The 15,217-nt window shown below is 54.5% G+C and overlaps 1 protein-coding gene across 1 annotated transcript in view; it reads left to right on the top strand.

Moving 5' to 3' along the window:
* The first annotated feature begins 1,344 nt into the window (after positions 1–1,344).
* The window catches only part of PCSK9 (proprotein convertase subtilisin/kexin type 9), a 26,911-nt gene continuing 13,038 nt past the window's right edge, over positions 1,345–15,217 (top strand). Inside the window, exons 1-5 of the mRNA XM_054485988.2 lie at positions 1,345–1,920; positions 5,722–5,913; positions 8,339–8,462; positions 14,267–14,400; positions 14,637–14,778. Coding sequence (XP_054341963.1) covers positions 1,363–1,920; positions 5,722–5,913; positions 8,339–8,462; positions 14,267–14,400; positions 14,637–14,778 — 1,150 coding nt within the window. The 5' untranslated portion in view covers positions 1,345–1,362. The remainder of the gene's footprint in view (positions 1,921–5,721; positions 5,914–8,338; positions 8,463–14,266; positions 14,401–14,636; positions 14,779–15,217) is intronic.

Genomic DNA, 15,217 nt, shown 5'->3' with positions numbered 1-15,217 from the left:
GTGCAGTGGAGGATGTGGGATGAGAAGTGACTGCCCCTCTGGTTCCATCTGTCGCAGAGCCCAGGGTGCTTCCTTCCTCCCCCACCTCCCTCAGAACACACCCACTGCACGCTGGACAGGAGCCCCCTTCCTGAGCCTGGGGACATCCGTGTCCCTCTGTGCACAGGCTTCATCATTCTCTGGGTGCACAGTAACAACCCCTGGTAGGTGAGAGGCCAAGGTCCCAAAGGGGAGCAGCAGGGAAAGTTAGCTCCCATCTATTCTTGCTCCAGGGGAGGCCTTTGATGAGGAAGCTGCCAAAAGCACATTGCAAATACAATTCCAATTACAGGCAACAGGAAGGAGAACCACCTCTGCCACCTCTGTCAGCAAACCATGAGCTCCTACTCTGTGCTGCGATGGCGCCCTCGATGGGGATAGCTCTGACCTTACCTCATGGAGTCACTGTCAACCCACTGGTTGCACTGTCTTTGTGCACTGGCTCTCTGGAGTGAGGTCTTTGCAAACAAAGTAGAAAGGGCACCAACTTTGGACTCCAGCACCTAGATTCAGAGCAGGCCATTTCACTCAGAATCTGCTGTGCATCTGCAAGGGAGGATCATAAAGCCGCCTTTGTTTCTTCCCAGTATTAACAGCCCTTCCAGAAAGAGCAAGCCTCATGTCATGCCACATGTACAGTCTGAGGCCAGGAGCTCTCTTTCCCTTTTTCATCCTCCTGCCTGGTACACAATAGGTGTTTACTGGATGCTTGTCCAGTTGAGTTCTTGAACATGGTGTGTAAAAGGAATCTTTGCAAATTGAATCTTCTGGAACGCTGAGCTTGTGCCTACCATAGAGTTCTGAATGTACCTATATGACATCTTTGCAAACTTAAAACCTGAATCTTTGTAGTATAAATCCCTTGAAATGCATGTAGGCTGGACATCAAAAGCAAGCAATGTCTTCAAGGAACAGCTAGTTGGTAAGGTCAGTGTGCAGGGTGCATAAAGGGCAGAGGCCGGAGGGGGTCCAGGCTAAGTTTAGAAGGCTGCCAGGTTAAGGCAGGTGGAAAGAATTCGGTGGGCAATCAGGAGTCCACAGTAGGATTGATTCAGAAGTCTCACTGGTCAGCAGGTGACAAAGTGGACCCAGGAAACACTGAAAAGGTGGGGCCGGCAGAACTCGGAGTCTGGCATCCCACACAGGGTGAGAGGCGGGAGAGGAGGTGCCCCTAGAGCGCCGGCCCGCCTTCCAGCCCAGTTAGGATTTGGGAGTTTTTTCTTCCCTCGGCGCGTAATCCGACGCTGTTTGGGGAGGGCGAGGCCGAAACCTGATCCTCCAGTCCGGGGGTTCCGTTAATGTTTAATCAGATAGGATCGTCCGATGGGGCTCTGGTGGCGTGATCTGCGCGCCCCAGGCGTCAAGCACCCACACCCTAGAAGGTTTCCGCAGCGACGTCGAGGCGCTCATGGTTGCAGGCGTGCGCCGCCGTTCAGTTCAGGGTCCGAGCCTGGAGGAGTGAGCCAGGTAGTGAGACTGGCTCGGGCGGGCCGGGACGCGTCGTTGCAGCAGCGGCTCCCAGCTCCCGGCCAGGATTCCGCGCGCCCCTTCAGGCGCCCTGCTCCTGAACTTCAGCTCCTGCACAGTCCTCCCCACCGCAAAGCTCAAGGCGCCGCCGGCGTGGACCGTGCACGGCCTCTAGGTCTCCTCGCCAGGACAGCAACCTCTCCCCTGGCCCTCATGGGCACCGTCAGCTCCAGGCGGTCCTGGTGGCCGCTGCCACTACTGCTGCTGCTGCTCTTGGGTCCCGCGGGCGCCCGTGCGCAGGAGGACGAGGACGGCGACTACGAGGAGCTGGTGCTAGGCTTGCGTTCCGAGGAGGACGGCCTGGCCGAAGCACCCGAGCACGGAGCCACAGCCACCTTCCACCGCTGCGCCAAGGTGCGGGCGTAGGGGTGGGAGGCCGGGGCGAACCCGCAGCCGGGACGGTGCGGTGCTGTTTCCTCTCGGGCCTCAGTTTCCCCCCATGTAGGAGAGGAAGTGGAGTGCAGGTCGCCGAGGGCTCTTCGCTTGGCACGATCTTGGGGACTGCAGGCAAGGCGGCGGGGGAGGACGGGTAGCGGGGAGCGCGGTGGAGAGCGAGGACGGCCGGTTCTTTGGGGACTTGCTGGGGCGTGCGGCTGCGCTATTCAGTGGGAAGGTTCGCGGGGTTGGGAGACCCGGAGACCGAGGGAGGGCGAGCAGAGCACTACCAGGATCTGCCCAGATTTCACAGTTTCCGCCTTGCCGCGGCACAGGTGGGTGAAGGAGTGAATGCCTGGAACGCACTGGGAACTGCACCAGGCACAGAGAAAGCGGGCTTGCATTATAGTGGGTTCCGATTTGGTTTGGGAAATATGGGCAGCGTAGGGTGGAGGGCCTGGAGAGAAGACAAGGGCGGGGTGGGAAGGACTGCAGATGCTGGGAGCGCGAGGCAATTTCTTTACGACACAGAACTCATGCTCTAGTATTCCATCAGTTTCAGCTGAAGAAAAGAATCAGCTGAAGGGGCAGGGGAGAAGGGGCGGAGGTATTCTCGAGGCCCATTGGTGTCCTTAGGACTCAGGCAGGGAAGGGCCCTTGGTGCTCTGGAGCCGGAGGTGGTGCGCCTGGTACTGGGACCCCGGAGCTGAGCCCGGCGCCTCAGCCCACCTGGCTGTCTGCCGACCGTGTGCAGGGCGAGTTTGCTCAACAACTCTGCCAGCATCTGGCCCTCAGGCTGTGGAAAGCTTCTTCCCGGGGCGGGACCACTATTTTTTTCTAAGTATTACCAGCCCAGGACTGGGCTGAGGTTCTGTGTCCCCCAGCTTGGAGTCAGATCTGGGGTTGAATCCTGGCTTCCTCTCACTAGCTGTGGTGCCTGACAAGTCACTTATCCTTGAGCCTCCATTGCCTAATCTTTAAAAGGGAGCTGACAATCGTCCCTAAGGCTCAGTGGCAGCAGATGGGGAGATGAAGGGAAAGTTCTGTTGACCATGAGTGAACTTACGATGCAAGCCCGGGGGTGGGGGGGGGATCACCTGCAGTTTTGTCCCTGTCTGCAGTGTGACCTGTTGGTGACATTGTCTTTGCTCCAAACCACAGCTCCTGGGGCAGAGGGGAAAATTCTGCCACCCACAGCTGCCTGCCCACCCTTCTTTCTGAGTGTGCTGGGTGGCAGGATGGCAGGTCCTTACTCAGCTCAGTATAGCCCTCTTCCTTGTTCCCTGAGCCTTTGACTTTCTAGAGGGATGTTGTGGGGTTGTGGCCAGGATAAGAAAGGGCATTTCAAGTTACCCCTTTCCAAAACAACTGTTCTGGAAATAGTGAGTACCCTATCCCGAGAGGTGAGTAAGCAGAAGCTGTATGACCACCTGAACCAAGCCCTTGAGGATGTTTCTTCTCTGGTGGAAGTTTGGAACAGGAGCCTCCTCAAGTTCATTTATTCATTCATTCAATGGTTATTTTGTGGGAATCGAATTTAGAATGAAAATATTTTTTGGCAAGCAGAAAAGAATTTTTAGACCAATCCTTTTCTTTTAGTCATGAGAAACTGAGGCCCAGAGACAGGAGGTCACCCCAGGTGCATCTGAACCGGGTTTCCAGAAATGACACTCCACTGCACAGAGTACTCTCCCAATTCATTCGATTTTTATTTAGTGGAAGGCATTTTTAGATGGGTCTTGGAAGCATTAGTAGGAGTTCAGCGATGATGGTGTCAGGAGAATTTTATTCTAGGATTAGGAGGTACCATGAACAAAGATACAGAGCTGGGAAAACCAGAGGTGCAGGATAAGAAGCACATGTCCACAGTTTTTTTCTTTTTTTTTTGAGATGGAGTTTTGCTCTTGTTGCCCAGGCTGGAGTGCAATGGTGCAGTCTCAGCTCACTGCTCACTGCAACATCTGCCTCCCAGGTTCAAGTGGTTCTCCTGCTTCAGCCTCCCAAGAAGCTGGGATGACAGGTGCCTGCCACCATGCCCGGCTAATTTTTGTATTTTTAGTAGAGACGGGGTTTCACCATGTTGGCCAGGCTAGTCTCGAACTCCTGACCTCCTCAGTGGATCCGAGGAGGTGATCCGCCCGCCTCAGCCTCCCAAAGTTCTGGAATTACAGGTGTGAGCCACCGCGCCTGGCCTCCACAGTTCTTTATCCACCGTCTGAAATGTAAAATGTTATGAAAACCAAAAGTTTTTTTGTGATTTTATTTGATGGTAGCACCTGACGTGAACTGACATGAGATTATTTTTAATCTAGTTGTGTGAATATGCATATTCATATATTTTGCTGCATAGATTACAGTATGCAGCTCCAGATTCCTCCAGGCAGACTCTGATTGCCCATTACTGCCTTTCTAAAATCCAAACAAGTTCTGAGGTTCAAAACTGATTTGGCCCTAAGGCTTTGGGTAAAGGGGTTGGACCCTGTTCTACTCTGACTGGAGTCCAAGATGCATATATACAGAGATATGGGTGATGGGGCTGCAAAGGTAGGTTGAGGTAGGGGCCAAGGAGGAGCATGGAGTTTGGACTTGATCCATGAGGCTGTGGGGAGCCAGTGAAGGTTCTTGAGCAGGTATGTCTGCCTGAGAGCAGTTGGAGCAGACAAGAGCTAAAACCAAACAAATCACCTGCAGATAGCGGCTGCTATAATTTGTCTGTCCCCTCCAAATCTCATGTGGAAATTTGATCCCCAGTGTTGGAAGTGGGGCCTAATGGGAGGTGTTTGGGTAACGGGAGAGGAACCCCCATGAAAGGCTTGGTGCTATCCTTGTGATAATGAGTAAGTTCTCCCTCTATGATTTCCCTTGAAGGCTGATTATTAAAAAGAGCTTGGCACCTCCCTCTCTTCTCTCTTGCTTCTTCTCTTGCCACGTGATTGATCTCTGCACATGTAGGCTCCCCTTCACCTTCTGCCATCAGTGGAAGCAGCTTAAGGCCCTCACCAGAAGCAGATGCTGGTGCCATGCTTCCTGGAGAGCTTGCAGAACCATGAGCTGAATAAATCCCTTTTCCTTGTAAATTACTCACCTTCAGGTATTCCTTTATATAGCAACACAAAAGGACTAAGACAGTGGCCTTGACTCTTCTCTCTCTTTAAGAAGTGTTGCCTTTGCTCACTTAGTCATCCCTTCTGCCTGCATTTGTAGAGCATCTGGATGGGAGATTTATATAACTGTCACTCTTGACCTTCCCAGCAGCCCTATGTCATAGGTACTGTGGTCTCCACAATCCAGCAGAGGTATCTGAGGCTCAGAGAGGTTGAGTGACTTGCTCATAGCTGCACAACCAGTAAATATTGGAGCTGGAATTCAGGTCCACGGTTTCCTGGCTCCAAAGCCCATGATTTTTTCCCTCAATTTATTCTGATTGGGGCATGGGGGAGGGGGTGGCCTTTGGGCAGGGCCACCAGGGGCGACCAGGCCTGTAGAGAGCTGGGTGCAGGTACAGAGGAAAAACTGTTGTCGAGTGTGGCCCATAGTTCCCATTTTTGCCTGAATGGCACATTTGAAAGTGTTATATAACTATGTGAATAATAATAGTTGGCCTATATGAGTTTTTTAATTTGCTTTTTGGTCCGAATTTGGTAACTTCTTTATCATCCACTATACTCTGTTGTGTCTCTTTTGTTGTAATTCTAATTTGTAAGCAGGGGTGAGATAAAGTACACCTAGGGTTTGCTGGGTTTCTTCCATGTCATCACGTTCCTCCTCGCACGGGGCCAGGATCCGTGGAGGCTGCCCGGCACCTACGTGGTGGTGCTGAAGGAGGAGACCCACCGCTCGCAGTCAGAGCGCACTGCCCGCCGCCTGCAGGCCCAAGCTGCCCGCCGGGGATACCTCACCAAGATCCTGCATGTCTTCCATGACCTTCTTCCTGGCTTCCTGGTGAAGATGAGTGGCGACCTGCTGGAGCTGGTGAGCCACCCTTTTTGGGAATGGCACTTCCTGATAGGGCTGGGCCACTGCATATACACTGGAGACTGTGCTTAGTAGGCCCATTGCTGAAAATCAGAAGGGGACAGCTTGGGTACCAAGCACAGTAACTACTGGCTTTCTGTATAGAATTCCCTTTAAGCCTGGCCATGCCCCAGTGGTATGTCCATCTTCATTTGAAAGATGAGGAGACCGAAGCTCAGAGGGGACCACACGGACAGCTAGGGGTAGAGCCTGGATCAAACCCATTGGTCTGCCTGCCAGCCATTCCTGTGCCAATGCATCTGCTGCCTATGGAAACCTGTAGGGACAAGGCCCTGGGATGTTCAGTGGAGCCTGAGTCATTTTATAAAAAAGCATGACTCTAGGGTCCAAAATTCCTTTGAAGCTGTTGCTATCCAGAGTGAAGTCCCTTCTTTAGGACAGGGTGGCCCTCCTGCCTCCTGGATGTCACATCTTTGGTGGAGGGGCAGAAAGGGGACTGGGTATTCTCCTCACCCTGGCCCTAGTGCTTCAAATCTTAAAAAAAAGTTCTTGTTTGTGCTTCTGCCCCACCTTCTAGCCCACCTCATTTCCTGGCCTCTAACTTGATGAGAGCGTGTGTCGTTTTCACATTGATTCTCCACATGGCAGGTGGTGCTTCTCGCCTCCTGCAGACAGTGAGGCCCACAGTCTTGCCCAAGGTCACACAGCGTGTAATGGGTAGGGTCAGGGTCTGGACCTGGGTCTCCTAGCTGCACTGCACTGCTGCCCCACGGGTTAATCAGCTCAGCATACCGTGGCTGAACAGCTACCTCATACCAAGGCCTGTGGCACCATGACAGGGTCCCTGCCTTGGGAACCCGTAGTCTAAGTAGAGGAGACTGACAAGTCAATGCCTTCCATCAGTCTGCTCAACACACGTTTACCAAGTGCTTACTGTGTGCTGCAGAGGCGAAGATGACACAGCTCAGGCCTTTCCCTCAAGCTTACAGTTCAGGAGGAGAGACTGACCAGTGACTGCCAGTACAGTTGACTATGGGACAATGTGCTCAGCACTGGGGAGAGAGGAAGAAGGTACCCGTATAGCACCAGATGACAGGCACGAGCCCCACAGGCCAGGGCAGCTGCTCAGAGGAGAGTAGGCCAAGCAGAAGGCAAGCAGAAGGCTGCGGGCATTTGCCATCGAGAGCTGGGCTTCAAACTGGGCATCATACCAGCCTGGGTTTGAGTCCTGCCCAGCCCCTTATTGGTTGTCTAACCCTGAGCAAATCCCTTCACCTCTCTGAGCCTCGTTCCCCTATCTGTAAACCAGTTATTATAATTGGAACATTCATTTAAGGACTAAATGAGGTCGTGAAGCGTTCAGCAGATACTAGGTATGGAAACTCGCTGAAGTGGAGGCAGGTCAAGAAGCCTCTGGGGATACGAAGGCATCCAGGGACTAGTTGTGGCAGGAGGCCGTTACCACTTAGGTCTGAAGGGTAAGGAGAGGGAAGAGTTTTCCCTCTGCCCAGGTGGAGCTGGTGGCATGGAGGAGAGGCTGCCTGTGAGGAATCACCCGAGGGTTCACCGCTGCCATGCGCAGGGAGTCAGGAGGTAGGGAGGGAGTGGGGCAGATGCACACATTTTTTTTTTTTTTTGAGACTCTGTTGCCCAGACTGGAGTGCAGTGGTGCCATATCAGCTCACTGCAACCTCTGCCTCCCGGGTTCAAGCGATTCTCCTGCCTCAGCCTCCCAAGTAGCTGGGACTACAGGTGTGTGCCACCATGCCTGGCTAATTTTTGTATCTTTAATAGAGATGGGGTTTCACCATGTTGGCCAGGCTGGTCTTGAACTCTCGACCTCAGGTGATCCCCCACCTCGGCCTCCCAAAGTGCTGGGATTACAGGTGTGAGCCACCGCGCCCAGCTGCAGATGCACTCTTGTCCTTCTAACTCCTGCTGGTGCCTCCCATTGGCTGAGCCCAACTGGAAGCTTTGCAAGGGAGCTGGTGCTGCAGTTTGCACTGAGCAGGCTGGAGAAGGCTGGAGAATAGACTAGGGGACAAACTGAATTGCCAGTGCTGTTATGTCATGATTTAGGCATGGAGTCCAGGGCCTGAGCTTCACTCCGTGTCCATCCTGCCCAGAGCCTTGGCACAGCCTGGCTCCCAGACAAGATGTCAAGTTCAGAATCCTTCCTAAAAGGAATCCTCTGTGCCAGGCCATGTTGCAGGGATACGGGAGTGCTGGGCTCCCAGCCTGATCAAGGAGTGAGAAAACTCAGGCTCCTAGTCTGTCCTCTGGGGCACTAGCAGGGACAAGGTGGGAGGCTGCTGGGCTGGGATGTGGGGACAGGTTTGATCAGGTGAGGCCAGGCTGTGGCTGTATTTGCTGCTGTCCAAATGGCTTAAGCACAGTCCCCCGGCCTCTCTGGCTTCTGCAGGCCTTGAAGTTGCCCCATGTCGACTACATCGAGGAGGACTCCTCTGTCTTTGCCCAGAGCATCCCGTGGAACCTGGAGCAGATTACCCCTCCACGGTACCGGGCGGATGAATACCAGCCCCCTGGTAAGACCCGCATCTGTGCCCTGCCCCTCCCCATCTGAGCTGAATCCATTTGCTCTGCCCTGGCCTTGCCTCCATGCTGGTGGTTTCCACTTCTCAGGGGGCTTTGGGACTCAGCACTTCCACTGACCCCTTTTTTTCTGTCCCATCCCCATCCCCTGCAGCCCCCACTTCCTGCCTTCCCGTTGCCCCACAAATGCAAAAGTCTCGCCTTAAATGATCCTCTTTTCCTCCTTTTCTCTTGTTTTCCTTTTCTCTCCATTTGGAATGGCCCAGCAGGCTGCACTTACCTTGGAAGGAGGGTTCATCTGATGGTGACTCTACCTAGGGCCCCCAGGCCTCTATAACTCCCAGTGCCCTGCAGACTGGACCAGACCCCTTAATGGGATAGACACAACCCTGTCTGGGATGCCCCTGCCTACCTTCCTGTTTTGCTGCTCCACCTGCCTCCAGCTCCGTTTGGCTTCCTGCCTGGGCCACTTTGTGTCTTCCCTCTAGGCCTTTCTCCCTGCCTGGGCCACTTTGTGTCTTCCCTCTAGGCCTTTCTTTCCACTGTTCCCTCTGCCTGGTGTGGCCTGGCTATGGGAGGGAGTTATGAGGAGCGGCCATGGAAAACGGTCTGCATTCTAGCAGGGCCTTGCAGGTGGCAATTCAGTCGGGCAAGACTCTAGATGTCTTCCTTCAGTGGGGAAGACTCTAGATGTCGGGGAAGGCTCTCTGAGGAGAGAATGAAGGGTTCTAGTTGGACTGTGTTAAGTTTGAGGTGCCGATGGTGTGAGGTCTGGAGCTCAGTGCAGATGATGAAATGTGGTGGGTCCATGCAACATGGTGCCAGGACGCAGAGCTTGGGGTGAACTCAGCTTTCACCCATTACCGGTTCTCGTGGGATCTTGGGAAGCCACTTTCTTCTATGAGCCTTGTCATTCTTGTCTGTAAAATGGGCACACAACCCTGTCCCTGTCCTTCTCACAGGTTGCTGTGAGACTCCAATGAGTTGAAGGATGTGCAGATGCTTTTGGAAGTGAAAAGTTGGGGGGCTACTGTGTGACTTTACATATGCCCAAACTGTGTGACCTTGCATATGTCTGAGTTGCTGCCATTGCAACAGATCAGAGCTGGTGGGCTGGCTGTGGAGATAGGGTTTGTGTAGGGGACATCCTCTGGCAAGGGTGGCAGCAGCAGAAGTGAGGGACCTGGTCGGTCATGTGTGCTGACCTGGCCTGGGCAGCCTGTGGCCAGGGAGAGGACAGCTCCTCTGTAGGAAGAGCCTGTTCCCTTCCAACCAGGCGAGACCTCTTCAGTGGAGCCCTGGAGCCCCCTGTACTCCACATCAGTGCCTCAGGGACCTCCCGGAGCAGGCTAATATCAGAGACTGAGAGGGACAGTGGCAGAGGATCACAGAGACCCCAGTCCAGGCAGAAGACTGAGAAGATCTTGCCCCCTAAGTTAGCTTCCCAGCACTGCTGTGACAAAATACCACCCCCTCGGTTGGAACAAGTTGATTCTCTGCAGTCCTGGAGGCCAGAAGCCTGAATCAGTGTCGGCAGGACCACATTCTCCCGGGGGGCTCCAGGGAGAAGCTTCTCTTTTCTCTTCCGTGTCCCAATAGCAGCAGCACACCAATCCCAGCCTCTGTCTTCACACAGCCTTCTCTGTGTCTCTCTCCTCTTCATTGTCTCATAAGGACACTTGACGTTGGATTTAGGGCCCACTGGATCCTCCAGGATGATCTCATGTGGGGGAACCTTAACCACATCTGCAAGGACCCTTTTTCCACATAAGGTCACAGCCACAGGTTGTGGGGGTTAGGATGTGAGTGTATCTCTTTGGCAGCCACCTTTCCCTCCTCTCCCTTGGGCTAGAAGCAGACGTGGGGCCCTTTCCTCCGCATAGGATGCCCATGGATTGCCCCCCTCCCCACTTCCCCCGAGTGTCTGTGGGAAGTGGCAGGAATGGCAGGCAGGGGTGTGGAACCCCTTCTGGAGTCACATCAAGGGCTTGGCTGGAGGAAGTCCTCCTGGAGCTGTTGGGCTGGCGTGGGGCAGGCTGGCTGGGTCCAGCAGCAGCCTCTTCATTCATGGGGAGGCCACAAGCATGGGCCCTGGAGCTGGCTGCTGCCCTCAAACCCAGACCCTGCGCTCTTAACTGTGTAACCTTGCATACATCACTCACCCCTCTCTGATCCTCGGTTCCTCTGCAAAAGGGAGGTAATGATAACCCTCACTCTGGGGGGCTGTTTGGAGGGTTAAATGAGTTATTGCTGTAGCATGCATTTCTCTGTCAGGTATTGAGTGAGGTGCTGTGATTTTAGCCCTGCATTTTTCTTTTCTTACCATTCAACAATAACGTTTTGAGCACCCACTGTGCGCCAGGCACCATATTAGGTGCTGGGGATACAAATGTGAATGAAATGGACGTGGTCTCTTCCCCCAACAGTGTATCCAGAAGATTAATCCATTCCTTAAACAAATGCTACTCGACACAGATTAGTTCTGGATAGGCTGAGAGCTCTGAAGGAGTGCAGGCAGCTGCGAGCCTGTGTGTCCGGCAGAAGGATCAGGAAAGGCTTCCTGGAGGAAGCGCTGTTCTGGCCAAAACCCACAGGGGCATTATTAACCAGGCAAAGGGGATGGTGTCCAAGCAGAGGAATGAACATGGACTGAAGCTGTGAGGCAGGAGGGAGTGTGGCCTGTGCAGAAGGGACCGAGGCTGGTGAGACCAGCAGGGCCTGGGTGGCCTCCAGGGCAGATGTGAAAGGAAGAACTTGGCCACAGTCTGAGCTTCTCAGGCGCATGGCAGGGCTGCCTGGTGAGAGGGAATGAGCTCCTTGCTCTGGAGGTATGCAAGCAGGACTGGGCTCTCACCTGCCAGAGGCCACAGAGCTTCCCAGAGGCTGGAAGAGGCCACTCCAAGGCCTCTTTGCCCCTGAGACTGGTGGCTCTTCTTGAGGCCACCTTACCACACTGTCACAGGGAACTAGCAGCCACTGCCTCACCCGGGGGTTTGGAAGATAGAGGGAGGCCTAGGAAGGGCCCTGTGTCTCATCTGAGCTGGGCCCCTTTCCAGCCTCTCACTGGAAGGAAGCCCAAGGATGTTCCCGCGGGGGCTTTGGCTTGTGTTTCGCTCCAGCTGTGGAGGCCGTGGTGGGGCTGTTGGCCCTGGTGGGCATTCCAGGCTTACAGACTCTCTCCTGGCAGTGTCTTACCAAGAGCTGCCCCTTTGCCAGGCCCACCTGCCCTCTGCTGGCCATGCTTGCAGCCTCCTGACCCTGTCCCAGCAGGACAGTGGGCTGGTGTGAGCAGGCAGGAACCGCCTGCACTTAGAAGGTGTGGGGCTGCCTCCCTGAGCTTCCACCTGCCGCTGGGGCCACACCCCAGGCCCAGGGATGTGACCCCACAGTGGTCACATCATCTTGCAGTGGACCCCAGGTACAGCTCCTGGAGCAGATAGATGGTGGTCCCAAGCACGGGTGGGACCAGATAGGACTCTCACCTGGGCTAACTCAGCTGCAGCCTCAGTTCCCTCCTCACACACGACAAGGAACATGGACTGGAAGCCTGCCCAGCAGGCCTTCTGCTTGATGTGCGTTGTGTGGCTTATGTCCAGGGAGGGAAGCAGCCTCTGTGCTGTCTTCTAGATGAGCCTGTATCCCCTGGGCTGTCTGCCAATGTATCCAGTTGTCCCGTCAGCCTGGAAGCTCTGAGGGAGAACCTTGGGCTGCTTCCTCAGCACCTGTATCCCCTGCAGCCAGCCCAGGGCCTCTGCTAGGAGTAGACTGAGCATGGCTTATGGGCCTGTCACCATCTGGCCTCTGCCCACCTTGCTGGCCTTGTCTTGTGTCTGCCCCTTCGACATTCCATAGCCCAACTCAATATCTAGTAGTTCCTCTAGGATGGCCAGCACCCTTTGGTCTCCAGATGTCTTCAGGTCAGAGCTCACAGCGCTCTCAGCCACTCTTCCCAGTGTAGCACCGGGCACATGGTAGATGCCTACTGATGAGTGATAGCTCCTAACACACTCAGAGAGCAAGGACTCCGCCTCATCCCGCAGCCTGGGAGGAGAGGCAGACTGCTGAGGACCTGCCCAGCATGCTACAGAAGAAACCGAAGTGCCCACGGGACTGATCAGTGGAGCTTCCTGCTGAGAATGGAGGCCATAGGGCAGGGTGGACAGTGGGTGTGCAGGCTGGGGACTCATAGTTCGGACTGTGCCCAGCCCTGCTAGCATAGTGGGTGGGTGGGAAGATGCGGGATTGGGGGCCGACCTTGCCTGAAATTAATGTGGGATCTCAGAGCAGCCACTGAATTGCTCTGTAGGGGGCTAAATAGTGGCCCCCACAGATACACACACCCAGACAGAGCCTGTGAGCCAGACCTTATTTGGAGAAAAGGTCTTTGTAGATGTAATTAAACATCTCAAGATGGCATCATCTGGATTATGCGGTGGGCTGTAAGTCCCGTGATGTGTCTTTATGACAGAAAGGCAGAGGTAGATTTGACACACACAGGAGGGGCCACGTGGAGACAGAGGCGGAGATTGGAGAAATGTGGCCACAAGCCAGGGAGCACCAGCAGCCACCAGAAGCCAGAAGACGTGAAGCAGGGTTCTCCCCGGAGCCTTTGCTGCTGAGTCTGGGAATTTGTTACCGAAGCCATAAGAAGTGGGTACACGCCCTGAGCCTCCCACACTTGCTCACCTGTCCTGACATGAGAATCTCTACTCTGCAGCATATTTGGAGGATCACTGCAGGGGCCACAGAGGTGCTGTTCAGATGGCACTTCAGAAGACTCAGGAGACCCTGGGGCAGGAGCAGTTTGACTGACAGCCCAGAGGGCTGCCCTCTGATTCCACTGAGGCCCTGCTTCTCCTGGCTGCAGGGGTTCTAGGGCCAGGCCATTTCTGCTGGCACAGGACTCTGCTAGCAGCAACCTGCCTGAAGTCTTCCTTTGGCCTGGCTGAGAGTTTCTGAGACCTGCGCTGGAGCGGAGGTGCCTCCTTCCTTGCTTCCCTTCTTCCTCTCTCCCTTCTCCATCCAGCGGGCTGGACCTGCCTTGCATCTGTGAGCTCTCGCTACTTTCTCCTACACCCCAACCTTTGTCCTGCACGGGCGACTCCCCCAGTGAGTCTCTTGCAGCTTTTACCCCAGTGCCTGCTTCTTGGAGAATCCAAACTCATCCAGTTAAGGATGACAAAGTATAGGGTAGGCTCTCGGTGACTGTTTTCTCTGAGGCTGTGACTCGTGTGAGGCAGAAGCAGCCCCCGTGAGCCCTTCTGGTACCTTGTGGAGTGGAGAACACTTGGACCTGGAGCCAGGCGGCCCAGACACACATCCTGTCCAAGCTGCAGCTTCCTGTCTCTAAAATGAGCCGGCCAGTGCAGGTGGCCAGACATCGTTATTCTCCTTTGAGTCTTTAAATCTTGTCTTTCTTGCAGACTCGGTGAGCTGTGAAAGGCTATAATAGGGGCTTTATTTTACACTTTGATATTATTTTTTGAACATTCATATTATTGTTGGATATTGATATTCATATGAAGGAGCAGGATGACTTGGGTCCTTCTTGGCAGTAGCATTGCCAGCTGATGGCCTTGGACAGTTACCTGCCCTCTCTAGGCCTCCACTTTCCTTGTCTATGAAATACATTATAGAATAGGATGTAGCGTGTGAGGATTTTTTGGAGGTTAAATGAATGAATATATTTAAGGTGCTTTCACCAGTGCCTGGGATGTGCTCCACAGTTTCTGTGTGTTAACTATAAGGTTGACTTTATGCTCATTCCCTCCTCTCCCACAAATGTCGCCTTGGAAAGATGGAGGCAGCCTGGTGGAGGTGTATCTCCTAGACACCAGCATACAGAGCGACCACCGGGAAATCGAGGGCAGAGTCATGGTCACCGACTTCGAGAATGTGCCCGAGGAGGACGGGACCCGCTTCCACAGACAGGTAAGCACGGCCCTCTGATGGGAGGGCTGCCTCTGCCCGTATCCCCATCCTGGAGGTGGGTGGGGACTGCCACCCAAGAGCGTTGCAGCTGTACTCCTGGGTTGCACCCCCCAGCTGTCATTGTCCCCTCCCTGTCATCAGTTGTGGGAAGGGCGTTCATCCATCCAGCCACCTGCTGATTTGTTATAGGGTGGAGGGGGGGTCTTTTTCATGTGGTTCTTGTGTTCGTCGAGCAGGCCAGCAAGTGTGACAGTCATGGCACCCACCTGGCAGGGGTGGTCAGCGGCCGGGATGCCGGCGTGGCCAAGGGTGCCAGCATGCGCAGCCTGCGTGTGCTCAACTGCCAAGGGAAGGGCACGGTTAGCGGCACCCTCATAGGTGAGTGATGGCCCCAGAAGCTGGTCTCTCTCCATCTGGACCTGGCCTGGGAGGTGGCTTGGGCTGGGCCCAGGGAGAGCTAATGTCTCCTAACCAAGAATGCTGTGGCAGCCTCTGCCGCAGAGCCAGAGAACCAGAGTGCCAAGGCTGGCAGGGTCCCCAGTGGCCACGAGTGCAGATGAAGAAACCCAGGCCCCAAGAGGGTCATGCAGGCAGCCCAGGGACTTCAGCCTTGACCCTGGGTCAATGACCTTTCCACAGTTCCACACTGCTCCCCTTTTCAAATCCGGTGACGTCTTTATGTCTTTTGTGATGTTATCTTCAATGTGGAGGGACTCGAGGTGATCTAAGCAAGCTTTTTCTATCTTCTGCTTGCATACTTCTGAGACCAGGGGACTCACTCACTTGCATGACTGGGCTCTGCAGGTCACACTGGCCA

The sequence above is a fragment of the Pongo pygmaeus genome, chromosome 1 (assembly GCF_028885625.2).
Source record: "Pongo pygmaeus isolate AG05252 chromosome 1, NHGRI_mPonPyg2-v2.0_pri, whole genome shotgun sequence".
Taxonomy (NCBI): domain Eukaryota; kingdom Metazoa; phylum Chordata; class Mammalia; order Primates; family Hominidae; genus Pongo; species Pongo pygmaeus.
This window is presented reverse-complemented; position numbering and strand designations above follow the sequence as displayed.